Here is a 14703-nt window from a genome sequence, read left to right on the forward strand (position 1 = left end):
CTGCTCGCCTTATATATTTATTTATTTCGTAATACTATCCAGGCCAAAGGCATCGTGGAGAATGGTCAAACATGATTTTTTTTTGCTCATACAATGTTAGCTAATAATAAAAAATAAATAAATGACAAACAATAAAAAACAAAATATAAGCATTGTGTACAAACGAAACAAGTAAGTGTGTTTATAAAATGCTAGTAAGCGCAGAACAAAACAAGCGATGATCGGTCAAGATGGCCACAGATCCTGGAAGGCGGTTTCAGTCTACTGATGTTCTGGGAATAAATGAATCGCTGCAGAATAATGCGAACTTTAGCTTACTAGTTTACGATCCTGCCACAGCGATGCAGACTTACTTTTGACATGGCAAATTTTTTGTGAATGAATCATCCCAATAATATAAAATGACTCACATTCCGTAAGGCTATTTCATCACAAATAACTAAATAAGTACAATGTTCAATATAATCAATAATTCTCCATCTCTCTATAAGTTGAAAACTTTTTTTTAGTGCAGAGCATTTCTTAGTCGCATGATGTCGCGCTCGGCATCGGCGGCAGCGCCGTTCGCACTGCGCATGCTCGCATCTCGTGCGGGCTCAGGAAGGCACCCTCAAAACTATCGCTTTCCTCCCCCTCTCTCGCCTCGCAAAGCACAAACTGGCAGAGTCTATTATAGTAAAAACAGATAAAAAAAATGGCGGCTTGTGCTCCACAACCGGTCTCTGTAGGCACTGGATCGCGTGTTAGAAATCAAGTCATGGGCGCCTTTACTCGGCTTTCGCTGCGCCTTCATTGTGGTAAGCCTTCTGTCGCTTCTCGGGTGTTTGCACAGTTTCCATTGCCTTTCCCGTTCGCTATTTTAGGGCTAACGATTGCCTCCTTTTTTTTTAACTGACCAGTGGTGAGCAACAAGACTTCCCCCACGTATGTGTCACATATCAGCCTATGGTGATGATAACTTTCTGATATACCGCGAATGTTTCTGTGATAAATACGCGTTTGTTGTGCTAAATGTTGGCGTATTCATCGTTAGGGGACCAGTGGTAAGCTTGCATTGGGGTTTATCCATTTTATTTGGCACATAAATGATAGGCGGTTCAAGGCAGGTCACACAGGATAGACAAACCAAATTATTGATGACTTTAACAGCTTGTCTGTCAATGGCTTACTCACGCTTCCAACCATTTATGGGACCAAGTGTAACGAGAGACATAACGAGATAAAATTCGGTCCTTATTTGCTTCGTTACAAATAGGATACACATATATTGCAAGGACAACAAAATAAAGTCAATTTGCCCGCTGCGTGTTTTCTTGATTCATTCTTTTTCGCGTTATTTACGGAAGCAACATAATGCAGTCTTCGAATATAGGGGCCTGAAAAGTTTGGGGCCCCAAAGCCCTTTGCGTGTGGGTGCTTTGGGTCAAGCAGCAGCGAATAGGGTCTGCAGCGCTTCAGACGCTCCCCCTAATCTATGTCACTCTAGTCTTAGCCGAGAGCCGTCCCTTCAGTCGGTGCTGTCACATTTGTCTGACCCAGCTCTTCTGGAGGCAGGCTTCAGGACTCCCGCTATATTAGAAAAATAGCGCCCCTTACCCGAAACCCAAACTCGGTTGGAGTTTTGGGTTGGGGACGCTAGATTTCGGAAAACAGCAAAACCCAAACTACGTTTGGGTTTTGCGCATGTGCAGTGGCCTTGACGCTATTTCTTTCGAGAACTTCCTATCGTGGCGGCCGCACCGCGGCCCACGTTATAGTTTTGCAAAAGGCGTTCCTTTCGAAGGTGGCAGGTAAAACGAGGGTACATTTTTGCACACCTCGACACGTGCGTTTCCTTTTTTCTTTCTCGTCTATTGCAACGTCCTGTCGCGAAACCAAGGGCGGAGATAAGAAAAAAAAAAGAACTCTGGGAAAGTAAGGGAGCCCCCGCGCGAGTCGGGGGCTCCCCATGAGCTCGCTTGCGGCAGCGAGCTATACACGTTAATGTTCCGCCACTACATGTTCCTCGAGCCGCCGTGGCGAGGGCTCCCTGCTGGCCACTTTTTCATGCAGCTTGTAATCGTTTGTTACGCTCCACGTGGGTGGCATCTCCGAGTGCGTGTGGTTGTTTTGTTCCCTCTGTTTTCACCCCTGTTTCAGAAGCCTATATTGGGCTTACCACAGCGAAAGCGGCCCGAACACGAAACTTCGAAGAAAGCAACCCCGCCTCGCACATTAATAATGCCTCTCTGTCACCAACTTCGCAGACAACTAGGCAATGTGGAAGCTTCCCATTCTAAAAAATGCCGGGTGACTCAGAAGTAAACAACTACCGAGTTTTTACAAGTTGGTAACGAAGTGATGTCGGTGATTAATATTTATCAGCTTGCGAGATCTGGAAAATATACAAATAGACTGAAAATACTGAATAAAATGTTCAGCAACGCACATTTTAAGGTCCCTTGCGTGTCAGGTATGAGAAAAGCTGACTGTGCACATTGTTTTTCTCTCTCGTTCAGAGCTCGAACAAAGACCTGGCTTGAAGATAGCCCGTATGTATATGTTGTAGGGAAGCAAGATCGGCACTGCTGCTCGCGCGAGCTCGGATAGTAGAAAGAAGCGGAGAACGAAGAACTAAATATGTCAATACTTTTGTCTCTAAAACTAGCTTTTCAAATCAGTTTTAGTTTCAGTTTAGTATCCTACCACCCGGTTCTTAGAATATACCCCTTTGTGGGTGAGCGCCATCCAGGTCGTCATCATCATCATCACCATCATCACCATTATCATCATCATCATCATCATCAAGAACAGGGGGCTTGCAGCAATGGGCTTGTTTGTCTTCACAATTTACTGTTTCTTTAGGTCAGCCCAAAAACGAAACCTCGACACCCGATTTGCGAACACATTCATTATTATTTGATCAACTACTTCTGACAACATCAATATTCCTAACATTACTGAATGCACTTATTATGGCTTCATATAAGACCCTCTCAGCGAATGCGTGTGTTGTGTGCGTCGTCGTAGTTATTTCACCGGGCTTTAATTGTTGTATGAGCCATGGTATAAATATAAACACAAAAAATGTTTTATGCCACGGTACATCAATACTTCAATGGCGTATATGAGTCAGGGATATGACGTTGACAAAGTGAACGCTAACGAAAGTGAAAAATAACTATCGCAGAAATATGCGCTACCGGAAACCGCATTTATACGACCTCGCGGATCATGATAAGCGCCCGGCGTTCTACCAACTAAGCTACCAAACGCCCTTTTTATTGTTTTCGTTACTGTTTAAGCTATTCGGGCGCATGCAAAACACTCCACAAACACGCCTTCTGTACAGCTTGGATATTTTTTAGCAAATGCATGGTGTTCTGTATTGGGTGCAGCAAGACGGCATGGGTTTCTGCCGGCGTCAATGAGCGGTAAAGTGAAGTAATGCGCCTTGACATTTATTAGCGGCTATAGGGAACGATTTGGTGGCGACGCAGTTGAAGCTTGGTCTGGCTAAAGTATATACGGTCATAGTTAAAGCGTCTCGATCACAGCTATAGGAGCACCCGGGGCATTGCCGCCTGAGAGTTGCCTGTCTCTGTTTACAATTACAGGTGCTGGATGGCTTCCGGTTCTGTGTGCTGGCGTATACCCCAGCAGTATTGGTGAGGAACTGAAGCCCTAACGAGGAGACAGTTCATTTTCAAAATTTTTCTCCCTGTGTCCGGTCATGTATTTCAAATACTTTTTCTTTTAAGCTACAGATGTAACATCATAAGAGCTGTTCCTTCGCATTGAGTGCCTTCTTTTTCCCTGAAAGCGGTGAAAGCATCTTTTTTTTTTTACTGTATAGCAAATATCAAAACACAATATTTATGCTTCGGTGTTAGAGAGTAATAAATTAAGTGACCAGAAGTTCCTTCGGTATCAGCACGTGCTGCTGCTATTACTATGTTGAAACTGACAGAAAGGCGAGACGTCGTTACGTTCTTTGCATTTCGCTTATTGCTAGCGTGTGACGGTTTGTCCAAGTGTTGCAGTTTCCACATGCGTGAACGGTGTATCTCTGCAGCCGACTTCTCTCACGAGGATACCACCGATGCATCAAATTGCTGCAACAAGCGCTGCGCAAAGGCGATGATATCGACGGGCCAATGTCAAGCCTTGGTGGACCGAGGCAGAGGCCACCGGTACGCAATACTATACTGTGCCCGTTCGCGGCTCAAGCTGTGAACGTCGGCCTTCTGTGTCGCTGAAGTGCAGTGTTGTGTATGCATGAGCATTGGCGCCGGTTACCCCTTTACGGGGGAACGCAAATCGTACCGTTGGTCTCCGTAAATGTCGACGCTTTGAAGAAGATAATATCGAGTGCCAGCGTTTATTATGCGCTTGTTGTTGCCAATTTACAGCGCAGGATTCGCGATACGCTGTGCGCGAATATGTTAACTAATGGCGCTATACCACAATGGTTAAATCTTACTTTGGTTAAATGGGCCAGCATTTATAGTTCCGCATTGTTTCACCAGTTTGCCAAGTATTTTTGTGTGTGTGTGAAAGAAATCCTATTCTGCGAGGTTTCGACGCGATCTGTGTATCTCAGAGTATCATTAGCTCGGAAAAAGTAAGTTGACGACAGGGGGTGAATTCCGAACCCCTAAGAATTTTCAAGTTCGCAACGCGATATATACATAGGCGTGTCGTATACCAAGGTGGCGATGGAAAAGGCGTTGACTTCACGTTATTTTCTAGTTTACTATATATATATATATATATGTATATATATATATATATATATATATATATATATATATATATATATATATATATATATATATATATATATATATATATATCATCAGCCTGACTACGTTCATTGTAGGACAAAGGCCTCTCCCATGTTCCGCCAGTTGACCCGGTCCTGTGCCTGCTGCTGCCAATTTACACCCGTACACTTCTTGATCTCATCTGCCCACCTAACCTTCTGTCGCGCCATAGCCCGCTTCCCTTCTCTGGGAATCCAGTTAGTTACCCTTAATGACCAGCGGTTATCCTGTCTACGCGCTACATGCCCGGCCCATGTCCATTTCCTCTTCTTTATTTCAACTATGATATCCTTAACCCCCGTTTGTCCCCTAATCCACTTTGCTCTCTTCTTGTCTCTTAAGGTTACACCTACCATTTTTCTTTCCATTGCTCGCTGCGTCGTCCTCAAATTAAGCTGAACCCTCTTTGTAAGTCTCCAGGTTTCTGCTCCGTAGCTAAGCACTGGCAAGAAAGAGCTGTTATGTACCTTCCTCTTGAGGGATAGTGGCAATCTACCTGTCATAGTTTGAGAGTGCTTGCCGAATGTGCTCCACCCTATTCTTATTCTTCTAGTTACTTCAATCTCGTGGTCGGCTCTGCGGTTAATGCCTGCCCTAAGTAGACATAGTCTTTTAGAACTTCAAGTGCACTATTATCTATCTCGAAGCGCTGCTACTTTCCGAGGTTGTTGTACATTACTTTCGTTTTCTGCAGATTAAATTTAAGACCAACCTTTCTGCTCTCCTTGTCTAACTCCATAATCATGAGTTGCAATTCGTCCCCTGAGTTACTCAGCAATGCAATGTCATCATGTATATATATATATATATATATATATATGTATATATATATATATATATATATATATATATATATATATATATATATATTGTAATGAATTAATGAATCTGAGTAACGGACGCTCTGCTGGCAACGAAGAAGACGATGATGATCGGTGGCTGCAGTAGTAGCTCGCGCACGCCGTTCGCCATTAGCCAGACCTGCCTGTTAAAGCTCATTTTGCCAAGCTGCGTCTGAACCTTTCTCGACGTACAACATCTCTATTTTAAGTGGTGGAGGAGCCGGGGTTCCCATCAACCTGGAACTTCGCAATCGGACGCTACCCTCACCGTTCACCATGACTGCTCCTGGCCCTTCTCAAGCTGCCTCACCAACGACAGTCTACTGTACTGGCGCGCCTCGGCAACGTGACCCACCAATTTTTCGCGGCAACGATGAACAAGACGTCGAGGACTGGCTCGTCGAGTACGAAATCGTAAGCGCTTCCAACAAGTGGAACGCCTGCGACCAGCTCACAAACGTGCGCTTTTACCTAGCTGATGTGGCCAGCCTCTGGTTCAAGAACCACCAAGGCGAAATTACCAACTGGTCCGCCTTCAAGACCACCATCTCCGCGGTCTTCGGCCGTCCCGCCGTGCGCCGGCTTCGCGCGGAACAGCGTCTCCGTAGTCGAGTCCAGCGCAGGGACGAGACCTTTACGAGTTACATTGAAGATGTCTTGTCCCTTTGCAAGCGCGTGGATGAATCTCTAACCGAACGCGACAAAATCAAGCACATCATCAAAGGAGTTGATGACGACACCTTCCAGATGCTCGTCGCTAGGAATCCACAGACCGTCACCGATGTTGTCCACCTCTGTCAGGAGTACGACGAGTTGCGTAAGCAGCGTGTCTCGACGCGCAGGGCCGCAGAAGATACGGCTGAAGTTTCCGCCCTCGTACACGACGTCGCTGCTGATCAGACCGTCTTACTCCCCCAAATCAAACAATTCATTCGTGAGGAAGTTGCGCGTCAGCTTTCTCTTGTGGCCGAAGCATCCGCGCCAGTGACCTCGTTAGACCCACGTCTACGCCAGGTCATTGAGACACAGGTCGCGCAAGCACTGCCTCCATCGCCACCTGTCCCTACGCCGCTGACCTACGCTGCCGTCGTTGCTAGACCCCCAGCCCCACCTGTCTCTGGCGCATACCGGGGCACCGGGTCCCCCTACCCTACGACGCTGCCTACATACACGGCACCCCATCCCGTTTCGCCCCCTGCACCTTCTGTCGTTAACCCATGGCGCACCTTGGATAATCGACCCATCTGTTTCGCATGCGGTTTCGTGGGACATATAGCACGCTACTGTCGCCGTCGCAACTTCCAGCCTCCAGACCATGGGAATTCTGCAAATTACCAGGCTGCCCAGAATCCCCGGCGACCATCTTCTCCTATCACCGACTCATTGTCCCCACGACGCCCCGTCGATTCTCGCCGGTCATTACCACCCCGTCGCCGATCTGTCTCCCCGATGCTTCGGCGCACGAGCCCCGCTCGAGAGGAAAACTGACAGCCGCAGTTCCGGAGGCAAGAACTGCGTCGTCGTCGAACTTTCTAAGACCTCCTCTTTGTCCGTCCAACGAAATTGATGTGCTAGTAGAAGGTGTTGCTGTACGTGCACTTGTCGACACAGGCGCCGTCGTTTCTGTAATTAGTGAAAAACTGTGTCGCGATTTGAGAAAAGTTACAACGCCGCTTACGAATCTTGCTCTGCGTACAGCCACCTCCCATTTCATCGCGCCGACAGCTCAGTGCACAGCACGCGTTCTTATTCAAGATGTTTGGTACGCCGTCAACTTTGTTGTTCTCCCACGTTCATCTTACGACGTGATACTAGGATGGGATTTCCTTTCTACCCATCAGGCTCTCGTCGACTGCGCTCGTGCTGAACTCACGTTGACGAATCCGTGCCTTGATATCGACCACCACAGTCCCTCGAAAGTGTTTGCCGCAGCTGACGTCCGCATCGCGCCGTTGTCCGCCGTCCTAGTGCCTGTGTTTTCCCCTGCTGCCACTAACTCGACGCTCCTGTTCCAACCAACTATAGCTAGTGTGCAACACCGAACCATCGTCCTCCCGTTTGCCGTCATCAACTTTTCCAATGGTTCGGCGGTACTTTATGCGTGCAACGTTTCTGCTTGCCCGTACATCCTGCTACGCGGTGAGTGTCTGGGAAGCCTCGAGACCTTAAATTGTATTTTCGAAGAACCGATCTATCCAGACAAGCCATTTCTACCGACTTGTGCCATTACACCCGCAACTGACGCTAATGAACCTATGGATGTATTCCGCAAGTCCATCGATTGTAACCTCACGCCTGGGCAGCAGAGACAGCTGATCAAGCTCCTACAGCGTTTTCGAGCCTCGTTTGACCACAATCAGCGTTCCTTAGGTCGAGCGTCATCTGTTGTACACCGTATAGATACCGGTCAAGAGACGCCATTACGGCAGCGTCCATATCGTGTGTCAACTACCGAACGCCGTGCCATCAATGAACAGGTTGACGACATGCTGACACGTGGCATAATCGAACCGTCAAGCAGTCCCTGGGCCTCTCCAGTTGTGTTGGTGAAGAAGAAGGACGGATCCATCAGGTTTTGCGTGGACTACCGGCGTCTCAACCGAATCACGCGCAAGGATGTCTATCCGCTGCCACGCATTGACGATGCCTTGGACTGCCTACAGGGAGCCGAATTTTTCTCTTCTTTAGATCTCCGCTCTGGATACTGGCAGGTACCCATGGCAGAGGCCGATCGTGAAAAAACTGCTTTCATCACACCCGACGGGCTTTACGAATTCACAGTGATGCCCTTCGGCCTCTGCAACGCGCCAGCTACTTTCGAGCGGATGATGGACTCTATCCTTCGAGGCCTCAAATGGAACGTTTGCCTTTGTTATTTAGATGATATTGTCGTCTTTTCAACTGATTTTGCAACCCATTTAACCCGCCTCGAGAAAGTCCTCGCGTGTATTTCTGCCGCGGGGCTGCAACTGAATCTGAAGAAGTGCAATTTCGCCGCTCGAAAGCTTACGATCCTTGGCCACGTGGTTTCAAAAGACGGCATTCTTCCTGACCCTGCCAAACTTACAGCCGTTTCAGCGTTTCCCAAACCGACCACCATGAAAGAGCTCCGAAGCTTCATAGGCCTTTGCTCTTACTTCCGGCGCTTCGTCCGCAATTTCGCGACGATCATCGCTCCTTTGACCAAGCTCCTCGCCGGCTCCAGAGACCTTTCAGCCTGGTCTGCCACCTGTGACGACTCTTTCAATGAACTGCGCCGCCTCCTCACGTCGCCGCCTATTCTGCGACACTACGACCCATCGGCACCTACAGAGATCCACACCGACGCTAGTGGTGTCGGGCTAGGCGCTATTCTTGCACAGAAGAAAGACGGCTTCCAAGAGTACGTGGTTGCCTACGCAAGCCGAACTCTTAGCAAAGCCGAAAGCAACTATTCTGTCACCGAAAAGGAATGCCTCGCCATTATTTGGGCGATAGAAAAATTTCGACCTTACGTGTACGGGCGCCCTTTTGACGTCGTGACTGACCACCACGCCCTCTGCTGGTTGTCGTCATTGAAGGATCCAAGCGGTCGCCTCGCCCGATGGGCATTACGCCTCCAAGAATATAATATTCGCGTGGTCTATCGCTCCGGCCGGAAACATTCGGACGCAGACGCCCTATCCCGTTCGCCTCTACCCCCTGACCCGGACTGCTGCGAAAGTATAACCTCTGATGCCACTTCCGTCACCATCGCCGACATGCCATCTGAGCAACGCAAGGACCCTTGGGTTGCTTCGATTCTAGACATCCTGGCTGGGCGGACGGCTTCCCCCCCTTCTCGCACGTTGCGTCGGCAAGTGGAGCACTTCGCCACTCGCGACGACGTGCTGTACCGACGCAACTACGCACCCGGTGGACGTCAGTGGCTACTCGTGATTCCACGTCATCTGCGATCCGAAATTTGTTCCACGTTTCATGACGACCCCCAATGTGGCCACGCAGGTTTCCTGAAGACTTATTCTCGCATACGTCTCCGATATTACTGGCGTGGCATGTACCGTTTTATACGACAATACGTTCGGGCCTGCTCGACGTGCCAGAGACGAAAAACTCCCCCTTGTCACGCCAGCGGTACCTTGCTACCCTTACCATGCCCATCTCGACCATTCGACCGCGTCGGCATCGATATCTATGGTCCCCTTCCCAACACTGCTGACGGTAACCGCTGGATCATAGTTGCCGTCGACCATCTCACGCGGTATGCCGAAACTTCATCCCTTCCCTCGTCTACAGCAAAAGACGTTGCGACTTTCGTTCTTCACAACATCGTATTACGTCACGGAGCACCTCGGGAGTTACTGAGCGATCGTGGTCGCGTATTCTTGTCAGACGTCATCACAGCATTGCTGCGTGAGTGCCACGTCGTTCACCGCACTACAAGCGCCTATCATCCTCAGACCAATGGAATGACAGAGCGCTTCAACCGCACCCTTGGTGACATGCTGTCTATGTATATCTCGTCAGACCACTCCAATTGGGACCGAGTGCTCCCGTTTATCACGTTCGCCTATAATACCGCCATTCAAAGCACTACAGGGTTCTCTCCTTTTTTCCTCCTTTACGGACGCGAACCTTCTTGCACTATGGACACCATTCTGTCTTGCACTATGGACACCAATTGTAATGAATTAATGAATCTGAGTAACGGACGCTCTGCTGGCAACGAAGAAGACGATGATGATCGGTGGCTGCAGTAGTAGCTCGCGCACGCCGTTCGCCATTAGCCAGACCTGCCTGTTAAAGCTCATTTTGCCAAGCTGCGTCTGAACCTTTCTCGACGTACAACACCTCTATTTTAATATATATATATATATATATATATATGTATGTATATATATATAAATATATATATATATATATATATATATATATATATATATATATATATATATATATATATATATATATATATATATATATATATATATATATATATATATATATATATATATATATATATATATATATATATATATATAATATATATATATATATAATATATATATATTGCAGTTTGTGTTTATTGTCTATATATATAGACAATAAACACAAACTCACGGCACGAATGACATAAATTGTAGTAGAGCTCCGGGAAGAAATTCTGGTGATAGCCCTGTCGCGTACGTTTTCTGCGACGATAACTCGTCGCGATTTCACTAGACGATTTTTGCAATACACTCCAGAATCTTTCACTCGCTTCCCAGATTTTTCGTGGTTCTATTGGCCATACAGGTACAGTTGATGCGAAAAAAAAAACAATAAGACGTGCATCTCACACTCTTTCGGGCTTTCCCAGCAGCCTTTACCCGCAAGAGTAGAAAACGTTCCGCTACGCCACCGGGCTAGCGTGACCGACCGGCATGCCGCGGGTCATTAGGAGCGCAAATGGCGTTTCAGCACTATTCTTCCTGGGTGTGTTTTTTTTCTTTTTAGCATTTGCTCTCAGTTTCTGCTAAAAATGTAAACTGGCATACTGAACAATACTGAAAGGTTAGGCACCCCATCGAACGCCAGCCGACGCGCGCGCAGATAAACGAACGAAACAGGACCGCTATTTGCATTTAATGTATGCTGACCAAGCACCAAAGCCTACAGTGAATTACTATAACACAGTCTTGCAACGGCGAGGTTAAATTTCGGGGCGAGTCAAAGGCTATAGAAAAAGAGAAGCTCAAAAACTAAAACTGAATTACAGCAAAATTCGAAAAGCGCTTTCGACAAGCGAGAATGTGAACATTTCAACCGAACAACACAGGATGTATTGTAAAACTGTGTACGCTAAACGCAGCTGATTGGAACGATTTCTGAGCGAGAAATATTGGCCGAACTGTGGGTATTCGTACTCTTCGTGCTGTCCACCCGCTCTACTGTGTGCTCATATAATAATAATAATGTAATAATAATAATAATAATAATAATAATAATAATGTAAAACTTGTGCCACTACATTAAGTTGGTTAATACTAATTATTGTATAAGCTTTCAAAATGAACAGCACATGCACCAGCAATACGATCCTACCAACTAAGGTTGCATGGCAGGCCTAATGGTTATCTACGAAGTATCTAATATATAACGCATCTAGTACACATCTCTGTACCATCCGGGATGCGATACACATCAGATATACCATGCAACGTGGTAGCAATACTGGCTAAGGTACTCAGCTGCTGCGCCGCAGGTCACGGGATCGAATCCCGGCTGTGGCGGCTGCGTTTACGGTGGAGGCGAAAACGTTGTAGGAGCATGTGCTCTGATTTGGCTGCACGGTAAAGAGCCCCAGGCGGTCTATACTTCCGGAGCCCTTCAATATGGTGCTTCTTATTTTCATCGGTGATTTTGTGCCATTAAACACCCCCATATCAATCAGACAATCATCAATCGCATTTTTAACGCATTAGGAGTTATTAGTAAGTTCTTATGTAACAACTAGCTGTACTGATGATACTTCTTTCACGCTGGCTCAATAAATGCTTGCAGGAGTACATCACGTATATGTAACATACCACCTGCACTTCACCTATTCATCTTCTGATTATCCTACCACCTCCAGAATAGAGTTTTAGGCGAAGCTTTTTCACCCAGTTCAACTGGAATTCACATCAGTGGACGAATCGCACCTTTATGTCTGGCCGTTCTCAATGTCCTTCATCTGGACTATTTGTGTATCCTAGATACGAAAAGTATTAGCATCTATTGTTTACCGTTCGAAATTCACAATATGTTAACGAGGCAAGCCTGTGTGGCTGGTTACGGAAATCATTTACGTGTGTTTAAACTGCACACAGAGGACGACCCTCTAGCATTTCCCCAATATCGGCCCGTGATTTTCGTGGTCAGCAGCCGGGAACCGCAAGCGCCTTCCATCGCGGCTCAATAGTCGGCTAGGAATAATTTACGTTGCTGTCGGAGAATTCACTTTCGGGGGGTGTTAGCGAGCTCTGGTGAGGATGTAGAAATACCTGCACTCATTCATTTTAGAATACAGCTTGCGCATCTAATTCTACAAAGAGAAGCACGTTACATTTACCTACTTCTAAGCACGCATACTCCTCACCTGAAAGTGAGCACTGTGAGGGGCCGGTACGATTTGTGGCTTCGAGGATCCGCCATTGGTCGGCCCCAGAAATCGTTTATCCAAAGCGACGATGACGACGAAGATGCTGCATGCCGTCTACTCTCGCCGGTGACGTCGGGGTTGCCAACGACGGCCACCATGTCGTCGTGCACGAAATCGCCATCCAGCGAGTTCACGTAACACAGCACCGCCACAACACCGGCACACAACGCGGGCATCCAAGTGGCTAAGGGCCTACGTGCCGTGCCGCACACCGGTTCATCGGTGGCACCAACTGCCCCGTCGCGTCTCTTTTGTGGCTGTTGTTGCGTGAGGCGCGGACGTCTTTGGCAGTTGAATGATGATTGCCGCTGCTGGCGGTTGTCGTCCTCAACTGGTACCGCACTCGAACTGGCCGCACGTAGTCTCGTAGAATATACAAAATAAAAACGCATCCTCGCGATTACAGAAGCACATAGGGCACCCAGCGACCCAGTCAGCGCACGCAAAGTGTCCGCAGTGCTCGTTGTTTTACTGCGACAACGTTTGTGCCATGTGTACGGTCGGCCGCATTTCCGATCGCCGTCAGAGTGATCCGAAAGCGCCGTCGCGGTGGACGCACTTGCAGATGACTCTAGGTAGGCGTGAAGCAGGGACGATTGCGCACCTCCGCTCAACCAGCCCCCTACAGCCATCTTCGGGATCCACACAACCAACGCCAACACAACACAATAAAAACACGCACGCTGTCGTCGCACTACTAATTCGAACAATGCACTTGGACGGCGCTAACGCAGTCGATGAACTACACAGGCGCGCACACAAAACAAAGTGAAAGCGTGGTAGGAAGATTCGTCACTTTCCGAAGCACGTGGTAGCATCGGACGGCTTACTCCTGCCCGGCGAAGAGACTTGATGCGTATGTCCACTCACAATGGTCGTCTTGTGCGACACTCTCAGTGACGCAGCGTGGTAATCCTCGGTAAATCCGTTCTAGAGACGCGATTGTCGGTCGGTACAGCAAATGAACGGTGGTAGACACCTTCGGCCCGTTTCCGTTTGGGGATGCGAACGCCTGACGGCACATGCTTATCACAACAAGGGAACGAAGTGCACCGTAAATAAAAGTTTAGAAGAGACTAATACAAAATCAAACAAAACGTAAACCTACTTGAATGCTACTGGTACATTCTTTGGAGCGCATGTCCCCGTGGACCCCTAAACGTTAGTTGAGCCGCACTGAAAGATACACGACATTTTCCGGTGCTCGCACCTGCAAGCGAGCTCATCTGAAGCTACATCTTCCCTTTTCAGAAAGGTATGCACAACACCAAATCCATTCTCCTTATCCGCCGACGGGACTGCGCATTGCAAAATTTTTATGCGACGATCCCAGGCGCAGGCTTGGATTAAAATGAAAGATTCACAGTAAGCTGAGAGCACACGGCGCAACGAAACGCGAATTAGATTCACGCGCGCGCGATTGCAGAGCCGCGCGAGACCACCCTCGCTCAGAGCGTCCGGCGCACAAGGCACCCAGCAGAAAGGACTCACACGAACTGGACGTCCCTGCGAAACGGGAGACCCCTGGCGTGGATCCGTGCATGCTCAATGGAGGACTGGTGCCGGCCCGTTCGATGCGTCCCGTGGGCACTGCTGCCATCTACCGGTTGGCGCAGATGTTGTGGGTTGGGGGTGCTGTAAAAACTCAGCTTTTCGGAGCAGGGATTTGAGCCGCTGTTGTAAAGACGTCGTTCGAAGTAGGGCTGTGCCAATATTCGAGACTTCGAGAGTTGAACAGTTCATGGTAAATCCGATTTAGAAAGCACATTTATTAACTCTAGACTTCATGGCAAATAATGAAATCTGTAGAGTGTGCTTCATACGTGTGATAAATTGTGCCATCTTTGGTGTCCTGATATGCAAATTACTTTTCCTTGCCCCCCCCCCCCACCAC

At 47.8% G+C, this 14703-nt stretch overlaps 1 protein-coding gene across 1 annotated transcript in view; it reads right to left on the reverse strand.

Annotated features, from left to right (window-relative positions):
• The window catches only part of LOC142774297 (protein O-mannosyl-transferase TMTC1-like), a 75070-nt gene extending 60806 nt beyond the window's left edge, over positions 1-14264 (reverse strand). The window contains exon 1 of the mRNA XM_075874696.1: positions 12747-14264. Within this exon, the coding sequence (XP_075730811.1) occupies positions 12747-13441 (695 nt within the window). The 5' untranslated portion in view covers positions 13442-14264. The remainder of the gene's footprint in view (positions 1-12746) is intronic.
• Between the last annotated feature and the right edge of the window lie 439 nt (positions 14265-14703).

This window comes from Rhipicephalus microplus, chromosome 10, assembly GCF_043290135.1.
Source record: "Rhipicephalus microplus isolate Deutch F79 chromosome 10, USDA_Rmic, whole genome shotgun sequence".
Classification (NCBI taxonomy): Eukaryota; Metazoa; Arthropoda; class Arachnida; order Ixodida; family Ixodidae; genus Rhipicephalus; species Rhipicephalus microplus.